Below are 13,095 nucleotides of genomic sequence, written 5' to 3'. Positions count from 1 at the left end.
CCATAGTTTTTTTTTTTTGTTTTTTTTTTATCCACAACTTAAGAACAATGTAAAATAATAAAACAAGTGCTCAACTCATCAATCCCACAATTAAACATCATAAATACTTACTTGTTCTTTAATTTAATTTCATATTTAATTTTATTTATTCACGTTTATTACACAGTGGCATCGATGGGGCGCTCAAGGAAAGCCCCCCCCCCCCCGGTCTGGGAGCTCAACACAAATTGTTTAGGAAAAATTCTATGAAATTTGAATAAATAATACTTTGATATCCCTACATATTCGGAAGCCCTGTCCACTTTCGCTCACCGTTGAAAGCATCGAACCCCATCCCCTAACAATCAGGGACAGTGGCCCCTCCCCCAGCTCTAAGTTTAAGTTCTTTTTTTATTGTCAATAAATATTTCGTATATTTCATCTTTAAAAGACAGAACTTGGTGTTTGCTATATATATATAGACGCAATTTCTGGAATTAATGGCCAATGGATGTGTACTTACGCATATTATAGAAAGTGAACTAAACAACTGGTACTGGTACATTACACCGATATGTCCCTCAGTTTTAACGATAGGGAAACAAATGTGTCATGTATGATAAGGTTAATTTAAAAATAAAATTAAGTTTTTGTTTTTTATTTTGTTGCTGAATTTTAAAATAATTTTGTGCACATATTTGTTATTTTCCCATGCCTACAACTTTTGGACTTTGAAACATGTATAATACAGTATAGTCTAGTACCACTAGTTTAACAACTTCATGGCTTAGTAATTATGGTTATATACAGGTACTTATAAAGTGCATATTACAATATCGTCTCTATTAAAGTATACAGTAATATGTAATAGGTTGTATTTGTTGTATAAATATGCATTTCAATTATAGCGCAGCATATTTTCACTGACAGATGAAAATCAATATATTATATAAACAATCCACAGCAACTCAATGTTTGACAGTTCCACTCTGTGCTAGGTTTGGCAAGAAAAAAAAATAGATTCCAAAGGTTGATTTTCAGTTTAATTTATTATCAACAGAGCATTGACCAGGTAATAAAGCGTTGTTATACTTTGCAGGATATGATTTTCAGTTTAATTTATTTACATTATCAACAGAGCATTGACCAGGTAATAAAGCGTTGTTATACTTTGCAGGATATGATAGTCACACAGTAATACAGTATCCTTCTTGACTCATGAAGCATACAATACCTACTTCCTTAGTGCCTTATCCTTCCTTTTATATATTTTCCAGAGCTTTTTCTTACTTTCACAAAGGTAGAGGGTCAATTCAATTCAAAAGAATTTAAACATCCTTGCAAAGAAATGTCCATTTACGACTACTATAGTACTGCTGTACAACGACCATATTTATGTGAATAAACGCCCAACTTTGAATAAAGCCCCCTCAAATAAACACCCCCTCCATAGTCTCATTTAGAATAAACACCTCCCTTGAAAAAAAACGCCCTGATGCATTTATTTTTTCCTTGCATAAATCCCCCCTAAATGACTGTAAACAAAGCTAAATGGAAGCAACATTTTTACCAACACATTTTATAAATCTTCTACTCCAGTAGACATTTTGACAATAATTATGTGTTGCAGTTCCACATTTACAGTGAGATTAAGGGGTGTTTGAGTATATACCTATCTGTTTTACACAAAAAAATAAAAAATAAAAAATTATGTCTCCATCAAAACAAACGCCGCCCTCAAATAAACTCCTCCTCAAATCCCCTCTCAACAATAAATATTCAAGGGCTTTTATTCAAATAAATACGGTATGTTTGCATGTGTGGGTATGTCCATATTTGTAAAAAATGAAGGGCTCCTCATTTTTTTTAAAGCTATATAAATAATTTTATTATTTAGCTTCATATTACATAGAAGAATGCCCTAAATTCATTCATTTTTTAGATTAATGCTTTGTAATATATCTTTTGCCTGAATAGATAATAATAATAATAACAATAATAATCATAATAATTTAAAAAATATAAAAATTAGAATACATGAAAGGAAACTGCTTTAGTGGCATCCTGTTTGAAGCATTGGCCTCGGACTACAATACTTTATATTTTAATCTCATGACCATATACTCATTCATTCTATGCCATGATACTGTATAGTATAGTGTAGTACAATGAATATAACCTCATCCATAACAAATACCCCAATTGACTTGACAATTCCCATTCTGTGTTTCTCAGCACTGAATTCTATTATTTATCTTTTAAACAAAATGAAATGATGAAGGGGTAGTTAATATATCTACATTACACATTCAAAGGGAGATGCATTGTTATAGCCAGGAGGAGAGCAACACGCGAGCAACACGCCTGAAAACTCTTCACAGCTCACTAATGGTGAAAAAACATTCTAACAGTTTTTATGATCACTCATGCGCAATCTTTCATGGAATGTTGTTTACAAGTGAGGTCATTCCTCACACTGACGCTGGATATTCGATTTCCCAGTTCTTGCTCCATAATTCCTTTCATAATTTAACTTTACGTACAGCCATTGAAACACCTTTTTCGGATTTTATTAGAATATTCCTAGAAATATGAAAAAATAAACAGAGTGAATGATTAATACATGTTTTTTTCAGGTTTGAATTAGGGTTGGGGTTGGGGGGGGGGTGAAGGTAATAACATAACTTACCCCTTTTCATACTCTAGACACACCACAGGGACTTTGCTCCCATCTGATGAAAGAAGAGCTGCTTGTTGGGCCAATCCAGTCACCAAACCAGCTGACTGACTAAGTGATTCGCCTTTCACTACAATAAATAATATTATTTTTACATGAATATGTGAACTATTCTACTATTAATGGAACTAAAATCAATGAATAATATTTGTATTTATTTACTTATCTAATTATTTATTTATTTATTTATATTTAAATCCTGTAGATTGAAACTATGACTCATTTGGAAGAGATAGAAGATTTGTAAATAATTCAAGGCTGTGCTGTTGTGGACAGAAAAGTTCAACAAAACTTTATTGAAATGTTGAAATTGAAAGTTTTTTTGGTCTCTTGTAGGTGTCATTTCAAATGACTAACACTGTTTTCAATCTTTCCCCACAAACACGCGGAAAAATAAATAAACAAATAGGTGTGTATAATAACTCCTATAAATTTAAATTCAATTTATTACTATTTTTGGGGGAAAACTTTACCAAATTTTTGAAATTTTGTGTCATTTCAAAATGTTTTCAATCTTTGTTTTTGACAAAGCATGAAAAAGATGAACACACAAATAGGCCCTGTATACAGTAATAAATTATGAAAATAAAATAAACCCAAAACTTTATAAATTTAATTTTATGCCATTTTGGTGGCATATATTATTAAAGTTTTGAAATTGAGTATCTATTTTTGTCTTTATTTTTTGGTCTTTGGTCCACAAAAGAGTACAGAAAGTTAGCGGGGGCGCCCCAAGCTATAGCCATAATATCGGCGCTGATTCGAACGGCACGCTCGCCTATGTTTCTGGTGGTAGAACAAGTCTTCTCGGATAAGGACTATAAACCGTAGGCCCAGTGTATACAATGGCTCGTGTGCACTATAAAGAACCCAGTACATCCTTCAAGACGAGTAGGGGGATACCCCGGTGTACTGGAACAGACAGCCCCTGTGATGGACGACGAGAGTTGCTGGTACTGTGTTACTGGGTAGCACAGACACGAAGGGACCCTTAGGGACGAAGAAAGTCATTGATGGAGTTCCTAGTCCACATATAAAATAACAAGCAAGCCTAGTAAATTATGGGAATAAAATAATTTTTTTATCACTTTGATTTCAATTTATTATTATGTACTATAATGTTACTAGCATTATTAAGTTTTCTTGTTGCTACTTGTTGGTATCACCTCTAAATTATTATCGTATCTTTTTATCAAATGTTGAAATTGAAATTTTTTTTTAAATCTCTGTAGGTGTCATTTTAAAATAATCTTTTCCCACAACAAGTGTCTGGAAAGATAAATAAACAAATAGGCCTATATAATATATTATGAAAATAAAATAATCCCTAAGTTTCATCAGCTTAATTTCAATTTGTTATTTTATTATTTTGGTACAATGTTTGGTGGGGGGGGGGGGGGAGAATAACTTTATGAAAGTTTTTTTTTTTGTTTCTTGTTGTTTGTGTCATTTCAAAATGATGTTTATAATCTTGTTTCACAATGCACAGAAAAGATTAATACACAAATAGGTGCTGTATAATAAATTATGAAAATAAAATGATCCCAAAACTTCATATCAAGCCATTTTGGTAGCATATATTTATTTTTAGTTGATATAAGTTTTGAAATTGAGAATTTGTTTTTCTTGTTGCTATCATTTCAAAACGATTTTATTGTATTAGTCTTTCCACACACACGAGTACAGAAAAGATAATAAACAAATAGGCCTATTAAATTATGAAAATAAAATAACGCAAATGTTTTTTTACCAATTTAATTTAAAATGTGCTCAGATTTTTCTTACCTCCCAGACAGAGTCCTTGTTGATCGGTGCAAATAACTCCCGTTACTCCCGGCGCATTCATTCTGTTAAAAAAAAGTGGGAAAAATAAAAGAAATTACAAACAAACAAAAATGAACCTGATAGTTTAGCGACAGGTTTTCTAGGCCAATAATATCCCCTGCTTCTCCCAGTCGACTGTCAGTCGATCAAAGCCTACCAACTGGTCGGAAAAGGGGAAGTAGGCCTACAGCCGGTATGAAGTTTGGTCTTGGGCCTAGCCCCTACTACACTCGATACGAGTGAAGTTTTATGCCAAATTGATGAGATTTTTAATTTTTTAATCAATCAAAATCGTTACATTAATAAACATCGTGCCTTACGTTTTGTCCAACTGTATATCCAACTCGCCTTCCATGTTAAATTAAGTATTTCTTATTCGTTCAAAACCAAAACACTACCGTGTATTTCTACTGATTTCCACAGTTGTCACATGATGGATGCTTGTGCTTTAATGTTTGCCAGAATTAGATTAGTAAAGGTACTTGGATTGTTCCAAGCATAATGCACTTTATTATGGTTGAAAAACAAGATAGCATTATGAAAATTTATAAAAGAATTAAAATATAGATCGGAATTTTATTTAACACCTCATAACATTAATAATGTAGTTGTTTTCACTAATACTCATTGAGTTGAATAATAATATGTACTTGCTAACGGCTGTACTGCACTTTAAACAGTGGAGTCCCGTAGGATTTTGCAGGACGAAAAGGTAGGCCTAGCTAGCCTAAATTCTTCATATGTTTTGAGCAAGGTACTTATCAATTAATATGAATAATAATAATAAATCATAATACTAAACAATTATTAATCAACTGACATCTAAGGATATTTAAAAAAGACATTACTATGTCCTAAAATCAGATTTGAATGTAGGCCTAGGCAAGGCCTGTGTCAATCGCAGTTTTTCTCCAACTCAGCCTAGCCAGACAGACTGACTGACTCAGTAGTACTAGTGGTGAGAGAGAGAGAGAGCCAGGTTAGGACAATCATGGCCAATCATTGGTTAAATTATGCCTAGACCTAGATAGAGAGTCAAGGTCCTTGATTTAGCAGATGAGAGCAGTCATAATGAGATAGGGCTCATAAAAAAATTAATATTATTATATGATTGTTTCTGCTGTAATGTGTGTTATGATTCAATTCAGTATTCAGTATAAAATAATCTAATTGTCATATTTAGGTATGGCCTAATTTATTTTACATCATAACATACTAAATACAAATGCAAGGGTCTGCTCGTAAATATTAAATAACAATGTAACAATATCAGATAATTACAATTCTGCACACCTATTTTCCTATCAATTTTCTGTATAATTTTCTGTTTAATAGTGTGAAAACTTACAAACACTTCTTCAAAAAATTTAATGACAGAATATTTAAAGATGGAGTCAGAAAATAAAATCCTGGAAGAAGATGGAGAATTGCAGACTTCTGCTGATGAAGTGTCTGAAGACCTTACTGAAAAGTTGACTATTGCTGATGCACCACAACAGGAAATATGTGAAGAAGTAAGCTGTGAAGAAGATATATGTGAAAAAGAGATGTCGTCTAATTCTAGACCAAGCACGCCAGAGGTATTACAGGAAAAACAAAAAGGTAAACAGGGTTGTACGCGTTCTTAAATTCCTTGAATGTCCTGAAAAAACAAATGAGCAATTTCCAGTACTGGAAAGTCCTGGAAATTTATAATTTGCCTAGTGACAGTAAATTAAATGAGAAATGTTAACACAAGTAGGTTCCCATGAACCTCTTAGGAGAAGCAGGTCGAGTCTTTGAATCCGGGTGAATTTGGTTTGGTCATCACTCTCACACTTGTTCTGCACTAATGGGCATGTTTTGGCCCTATCCAGTGCAAGGCAATTAATTAACAATTAACGTAGCCGTGGGAACGTGTACTTCTACGGTTATTTTCTTAAGAGAGTTTGTGGTTAAAGGGCATTTATATTTAAAAGTCCTTTTCAGAGTGAAGTATTTATATTTTCCATTTACTGAATATGACCAAATACTGTAACTTCTAACACCAGTTTGGTGTTCATTTAAGAGAGCGGTTATTGAAGAGCGGTGCTCAATACAAAAATCCGAGGTGTACACCTTCCTCTTCCCCAATCACGTTTGTGTCTGTTCATTAATTGATTTTTTTAGTGTCTTTTTGGCTAAAAGCACCTTCAGATGGTTTCTACTGTGGAAGGCACTGTACAAGTATGTGACCATTGACATTAAAACGGTAAATGTTAGCTGATTTCTTGATAATTTATAATAATTTTCTATTTTCAGAAAGTCAACCAGATTTAGAAACAGACGAGGCTACATTTTTACCAAGTAGTGAAGATGAGGTAGAAAAAGTTGAAGAAAGTAATGCAGCTGAAAATGAAATTAAACCGCTTGAAGATGGAATTAAACCACTTGAAAATGAAAATGATGCTAAACCACTTGAAAATGATATTACACCACTTAAAAATGATGTTAAACCACTTGAACATGATGCTAAACCACTTGAAAATGATATTACACCACTTGAAAATGATGTTAAACCACTTGAAAATGATATTACACCACTTGAAAATGATGTTAAACCACTTGAAAATGATACTAAACCACTTGAAAATTACATTAAACCATTAGAAAATGATGTTAAACCAATTGAAAATGATATTAAACCGGTTGAAAATGATAAAGACAAAGTTGATGTGGAACCTACAGCCGCACAGGCTACTATTACTAATTCATCTGCGAAGCGACGAAAGGCGAAAGGAAAAATGAACGCAAAGCAAACAGCACAAACTAAGCATACAGCTTCTGGATCACAAATGGCTTACTGTTACATCTGCAATCAATCATTAAACTCTGCAAGCCAAGCTATCAGTCACTTTCAAGGAAGAAAGCATATAAGGATGCAGGAGAGGCGGCTGGGTGCAATAGACTCACAAATATATAAAGGTGAAAATTTAATTATGTATGTAAAGGCTTGGGAAAGGGATGGGGACGAGTGGTGTATCTAGGATTTTATTGACAATGTTTAGGGAAATGATGGGGGTAAGTGATGGGGGTAAGTGTGATCCCAGCTGGTGTTGAGGTGATTTTTAACAATATGAGTACTTTTTTCCCCAACTCTGGAGTTTTTTACCGGGACAGGGGGTGATGATAGCCTATCGTGCTAAGTTTTTTGGGACAAAGGTGTGTAATGTGCCCATATATGGGCATGATGATGTCATATTACACCAAATATGGGCGTACAGTATCACATTTTATTTATTTTTTGCTTAACAAAAGCATTAACACTATACTCCAAGCAAAAACTACATACATGAAATTGAATAGTGTTGACAAAACTTTAGTATTATATGCTGGCCAATGTAAAGTTTAAAATATTTTAATTAATTTTTAAAGCAGAATACACTTGGGTAATTTTCTGCCCCCAAATTTTTCATGGAGGTCATCACAAAATCTAATGGTGGTATCCTCAACACAAATTTTTTATAGGGATCTCCTTATTACAGCATATTTCATGGGGGGTTTCCCACATATTTTTTCCCAATATGATGTAATCTCTCTGGGAAGTAAAGTTTTACAAAAAAATAGTAAGGATGTTGTAGCAGCAGATATTGTTCAACAGTTTGATTTAAATAATCCAATTTGCAGTGACAGACCAGGCAATAAAACCAGCAGCAACAGAAGAACAACCCAAAGAAACGCTGCTGCCTGCCGATCGAAAATTTTATTGTAGCGTCTGCCGGAAGTATTTGAATTCTGCTCATCAATACACAATGGTAAGATCATTATTGAGTGATATTATAGTAAATAATAATTACCTGATTTTAACAATTTGCTATTAAAAATATAATGTATTTACAAATGCACTTGAAATAATGAGTATATGTACTTAAGTATTCAAACTGACTTAATATTTGCAATAAAATATCCCTGCATGCTTTGTTTGAAGTAATTAGTATGTAATTAAATAATAAATTAGATTTTCTGATAAAAAAATTATTTTACATAATAAAAATTTAATATTTTTTGTATAGCATATAGAAAGTGACAAGCATCGAAAAAAGGAACTAAAAAACGGAGAGCAAGCACATGGCAGACACATTAATGATACACAGGTGTCCGGTAAACAGGTGACCCAGAAAAAGGAAGCGAGAGAAGCAAACAGACATCAAAGAAATCAAGCAAGATTCTATCAAATGAAGAGAGAAGAACAAATTAGTCCCAGAACTTGGCCAACACCTGCTGATATGGATTTTCATAGGTACAATCAATGGTTGCAGTGCCAAGAGCCAATGATGCCCCGGGGGAGAGGGAGAGTACTTACTCAGCACAGACGAGGAACGCACAGGGGCAGGGGGTGGCATGGCAGTATATACAATGGCAACCATTATATCAGTAACAACAATGGCAGCTATTCACATTTCACAGGTAGAAGATATCGTATGCCTACAGATGTTGCTTTAAGAGGGGGTGGTAGTAATGGTCGGCAGAGTAGCATGATGCACCAACCATCACGTTTTTATAGTCAGTTAAGGGAAGATAAACATCAAGGACCTAAACCATCACACATCAACTACCCTTTATCAGAATTTGGTCAAAGTCGAGGTTATAGCATCTGATTGGTCAAAGCACTGATTTTTTATCAGGATTATATCATCTGATTGGTGCACTGGATTCCAGTCAGGGCTATGAATTCTGATTGGTCAGAGCACTTGATCCCAGTCAGGGTTATAACATCAGATTGGTCAGAACACTGGATCCCAGTCAGGGCTATGGCTTGATTCCATTCAGGTACACATCATCTGATTGGTCGGACCACTGTATCCAGGTCAGAGTTCCATTTTCTATTAGGTTAGCACTTTGTCAATTATTTTGATGAATTGAGGCAATCAGATTTATAATTTGTAACATAAAAATATATATAAATTATGTTGTTCACAAAGTGAAAAATCAATTTATATTTATAACTTTTTAATGTTGTTTGTTTATTATGTTCTGTGTTTGTTTACTTCAGCAAGGGGCTGGAATCTGAAAACTTATAACTTTGTACGTCTTGTTGTCTAACCGTGTTTCCCTAGCAACCAGAACTATCTATAAAATACTACTTGTACAATGTTTATTGACCTAATGACCTAATTAACTGATACATTAAATTTGTAACATTGGTTAATCAGTATACTTATTAAATTATTTATGGGTTGTTTTTTTTTTACACTTTTTTAATTGATGTTTGCAGATTGCTACCTACTTACTGTAGAATAGAAGGGCTTAAGTTCAAATCCTGAGAAAGATTGAGTTGTAAACTAAATGCCAACTGGGATATGATTTCCATAGATCTCTGGTTGATGGTGAAATTATAACTTTATACTGCTTGTATCCAATTGCACCAGAATAATATAGGTATCGCTAAGACCATGGGATAAAAAATTGTTATTCAAATGTGTAAAATACAATTTGTAAAATGAGCCTCCAATCTCGTTCCCTCTCTTTCTCTAGCACCCTCTATCTAACCAAGATTATATTTCATAACACTGCAATTTGGTTGTTAGCTTGGTGTTTTTATTGATATTATTTTATAAAACAATGAAAGTAATAAAAAATTTATAAAGTAAAACTTAAAAAAAAAAAGAGTACTATATTTGTTCCTGTAGGTGTAAAATGGTGGCGTGAGCAGCTTTTATGTGATAGATATTTATAAGATGATGACAATGATTCAGGCGCTATGGAATCCTGACATTTGAAAAGATATTGGATTAAATAAAATATGTTAAATATGTAAAAGTATGAATAACTGTTTATATAGCAATTATGATAGTGGTTTCAATATGCGACATGAGTCAGAGAATTATGACATTAAATGAAATCATGTACTTAAAGACAAGTTGTTTCAAGCACCTTTTTTGGCTCATTAAAATGTAGTACCAATTCACATGATAATGTAGTAAATTCAATATAAAAACTGATCTGATATATTGTGTTACGATTCTATCAACTTGATGTAGCCAGCGGTGTATAAAAGCTTGCATGGCGTTCACATGCACAAGATAAAGTTTGCGCACATTTATACTAGAAATCAGTACAGTAGTTACAAATCGCCTCATATCCCTTTGTTTTTCCCAGCTAGCATGCCCCCTAACCTACCAGCCCCTATACTATGTTTTTTTGGATAGACACCATGATCATAATGATGGTGCAGTATAGAACAAATTACAAAATAAGAAATTTTGTTTAACAAAAGGACTGACTACTTGATAAATTTATTTTGTCACAAAATACACAACACTTTTACATTTTATAACATCCCCAAAAGTAGTCAAATAATTATTCCTGGTTGATCACATGACTCAGTCTTGAGTAGTTGCGTCGTCAGTCCTTTATAGTCATATGCTTAGTTCTAAGTAGTCACATGATTTAATATTGGGTAGGCACATGATTCAATCTGGATAGTCACATGATTCAATGATCTTAAGTAGTCACATGATTCAATACCAAATAGTCACATGTTTCAGTCCTGACTCTGTTTTGAGTAGTCACATGAGAGAAATGTTAGGATGTTTATATTTTACATGATTGGGAGGATCAATATAGACTAACAATAAATTATCACGGAACATACCGAACTGTATTGCACTCCATCTTTAGAACTTTTTAGCTACTATACCTGTGTGGCATTAGTGTATGTGCAAAAATATATTTGGCAATAACGTGCGTAGTCAAGAAATTCATTTTCAAAATATTAAGTATACATAATACAAAATCTGTTCTATCTTCAAAAAATAAAAATTATACCTGTTTTCATTTTTCTTATATTTCTTCCAAATGTACTAGTTCATCCTTACACCTTATAGAATTTATCATGAGACATACGGTATTCTATTTAATGTTAAAACTAAAAAGCTACAGTACGTACTTATGGTATGAAACTCTTTGTCAGATTTGCAGAAATTCATGTAAACATGATATTAAAACTCTTCAAGGTATTTTCTTTATCAATGGTGATAAAATGTGTCATTTACAGACATTAATTATCTATGTTGAAAATAAAGGATATAAAAATAATATGTACCGTAACTTTAAAATTTGTAATGGTAAAGAATAGGCTAGACTCTTTTTCCGAAGTTTAATTAGCGTGCAAAAAATTACCTTGCACAGTTTCAAATGTGCAAAATATTTTTTTAGCAGTTTTGAAACTTCATGCAAGTCTGACAAATTGAGTACTGTATAACAAAATTACCAGATGATGACAGAAAGTGAATGATTCTTGGCCAATACAGTAGTTGGTTTATATGGTGAGTGATGACTTAGGCCTAGGTGGTGCTTTAGGCTTTAAACATGCCGAAGAGTAAGGTCGTCTGTTTATGCTTATTTTTTTGATCGGTTTTCCGTGGCTATTGCTGGATTTTGACTGACTACTTGGTTGGGGCTTGTCCACCCATCGTAGGTTTCGTTCCCGAATAAATGTCGGTGATGCTCGTCTTGGAGAGGGAGGCGAGGATGGTATCGCAGATGGAGAGACCGTTTGCAAGGTACTTGAACCTGTGAAAATGAAGGTGTATTTATGTTTATGAGAACATATCTTGAATTGGCATTGATTAAAGCCACTCTGAGAATTGAAGGACCTTGAAAAATTGGACAGGTAACAATGCATGGGTGTTGCCAGCAGGTGGGCCATCTGGGCCTAAACCCAGTTGTCGGGGGTTAAATATAAACTGTCTGGGAAAAATTAATATTTTGTGAGCCAAAGATAGCTGGCTAGAGAGTGCCATTTTCAGGCATCTGTTTTAGCCTCAGCTCCAACCATGGTTGGGCTGAAGTGGAAGTGGCCATCTGTCGGATAATGGCAGCCCACTGTCAAATGCTGATAACATTGCTGTAACTATGGTCATCAATTACTAGTAGTCCAAATCTAACCAGTAGGTGTCTTTAAACTGGATATATAAATTAATTAATAAAATTAGTCTTGTATTTTAATGAAATATGTTGGCAATCTAGTTAGGTGTACGAGGAGTGTATAGTACAAATTGGTGTAGCAAGCAACTGCTGTCCCAGTCAATTTAGACCACATCCCTATATTATTGTGAAATAAAATTTCAAGGCCATATAATTTCCTTATTGCTATTATAGCAAGGCAAAAAGCCACCAATCTTAAGCTTTTACATATTAATTATGAATATTTTCAACTTACTGAGTGATGAGAGGGCCAAACGTTGCTCGGCTGAAGTCTTTGATGGTTCACGAACCTTTGATCCAGCAACTTTTTTTAATATTCTATCAAGAAACATCTCAAAGCTGCTAAAATCTTGGGCTGCAAAACGACCTTGCCATGCAATGTACCCTAAGTAGGAAAAAAAGTCCCATTATAAATACATACCTATATAGGACGAAAAAAAATGACACTACAACAGCAGTAAATTTTATAGAAATGAACATATATTATTATGTGCAGTGTATCTCGGGGAGGCATGTTGGCTTATTTCCCCCCATTTTGACTACTAAAATTGATTCTAAAATGGCAGCCACTCCAACTAGACCTTACCCCTCACCCCTCACCAATTTGT

At 33.7% G+C, this 13,095-nt stretch overlaps 3 protein-coding genes across 6 annotated transcripts in view; 1 reads left to right on the top strand and 2 right to left on the bottom strand.

Moving 5' to 3' along the window:
• Window positions 1-1,009: 1,009 nt before the first annotated feature.
• LOC117115133 (ragulator complex protein LAMTOR5-like) lies at window positions 1,010-5,002 on the bottom strand. Its single transcript, XM_033258824.1, has 4 exons — window positions 4,861-5,002; window positions 4,502-4,563; window positions 2,669-2,786; window positions 1,010-2,562 (listed from the first exon to the last, which is right to left on the bottom strand). The coding sequence occupies exons 1-4, from the start codon at window positions 4,893-4,895 to the stop codon at window positions 2,502-2,504; spliced, it is 276 nt and encodes a 91-aa protein (XP_033114715.1). The 5' UTR covers window positions 4,896-5,002; the 3' UTR covers window positions 1,010-2,501.
• A 155-nt stretch (window positions 5,003-5,157) lies between these two features.
• Window positions 5,158-10,413, top strand: LOC117115131. 4 transcript variants are annotated; one of them, XM_033258823.1, is made up of 5 exons: window positions 5,158-5,252; window positions 5,918-6,142; window positions 6,821-7,483; window positions 8,186-8,313; window positions 8,572-10,413. In XM_033258823.1, the coding sequence occupies exons 2-5, from the start codon at window positions 5,929-5,931 to the stop codon at window positions 9,154-9,156; spliced, it is 1,590 nt and encodes a 529-aa protein (XP_033114714.1). In that variant the 5' UTR covers window positions 5,158-5,252; window positions 5,918-5,928; the 3' UTR covers window positions 9,157-10,413. The 4 variants fall into 4 exon arrangements, with proteins under 4 accessions (XP_033114714.1, XP_033114713.1, XP_033114711.1 ...); XM_033258822.1 differs by having other exon boundaries at window positions 5,191-5,294; XM_033258820.1 differs by having other exon boundaries at window positions 5,211-5,252; window positions 5,876-6,142.
• A 346-nt stretch (window positions 10,414-10,759) lies between these two features.
• LOC117115100 overlaps window positions 10,760-13,095 on the bottom strand; it is a 39,670-nt gene continuing 37,334 nt past the window's right edge. Inside the window, exons 59-60 of the mRNA XM_033258767.1 lie at window positions 12,723-12,872; window positions 10,760-12,073 (exon numbers count right to left, since the gene is read on the bottom strand). Of these exons, the coding sequence (XP_033114658.1) occupies window positions 11,820-12,073; window positions 12,723-12,872 (404 nt within the window). The 3' untranslated portion in view covers window positions 10,760-11,819. The remainder of the gene's footprint in view (window positions 12,074-12,722; window positions 12,873-13,095) is intronic.

This window comes from Anneissia japonica, unplaced genomic scaffold, assembly GCF_011630105.1.
Source record: "Anneissia japonica isolate Jap-2015-1 unplaced genomic scaffold, ASM1163010v1 scaffold24_len2511860_cov200, whole genome shotgun sequence".
In the NCBI taxonomy this organism is placed as follows: Eukaryota; Metazoa; Echinodermata; class Crinoidea; order Comatulida; family Comatulidae; genus Anneissia; species Anneissia japonica.
Note: the sequence above shows the minus strand (reverse complement) of the source record. Positions and strands in the feature narration are given on the sequence as shown.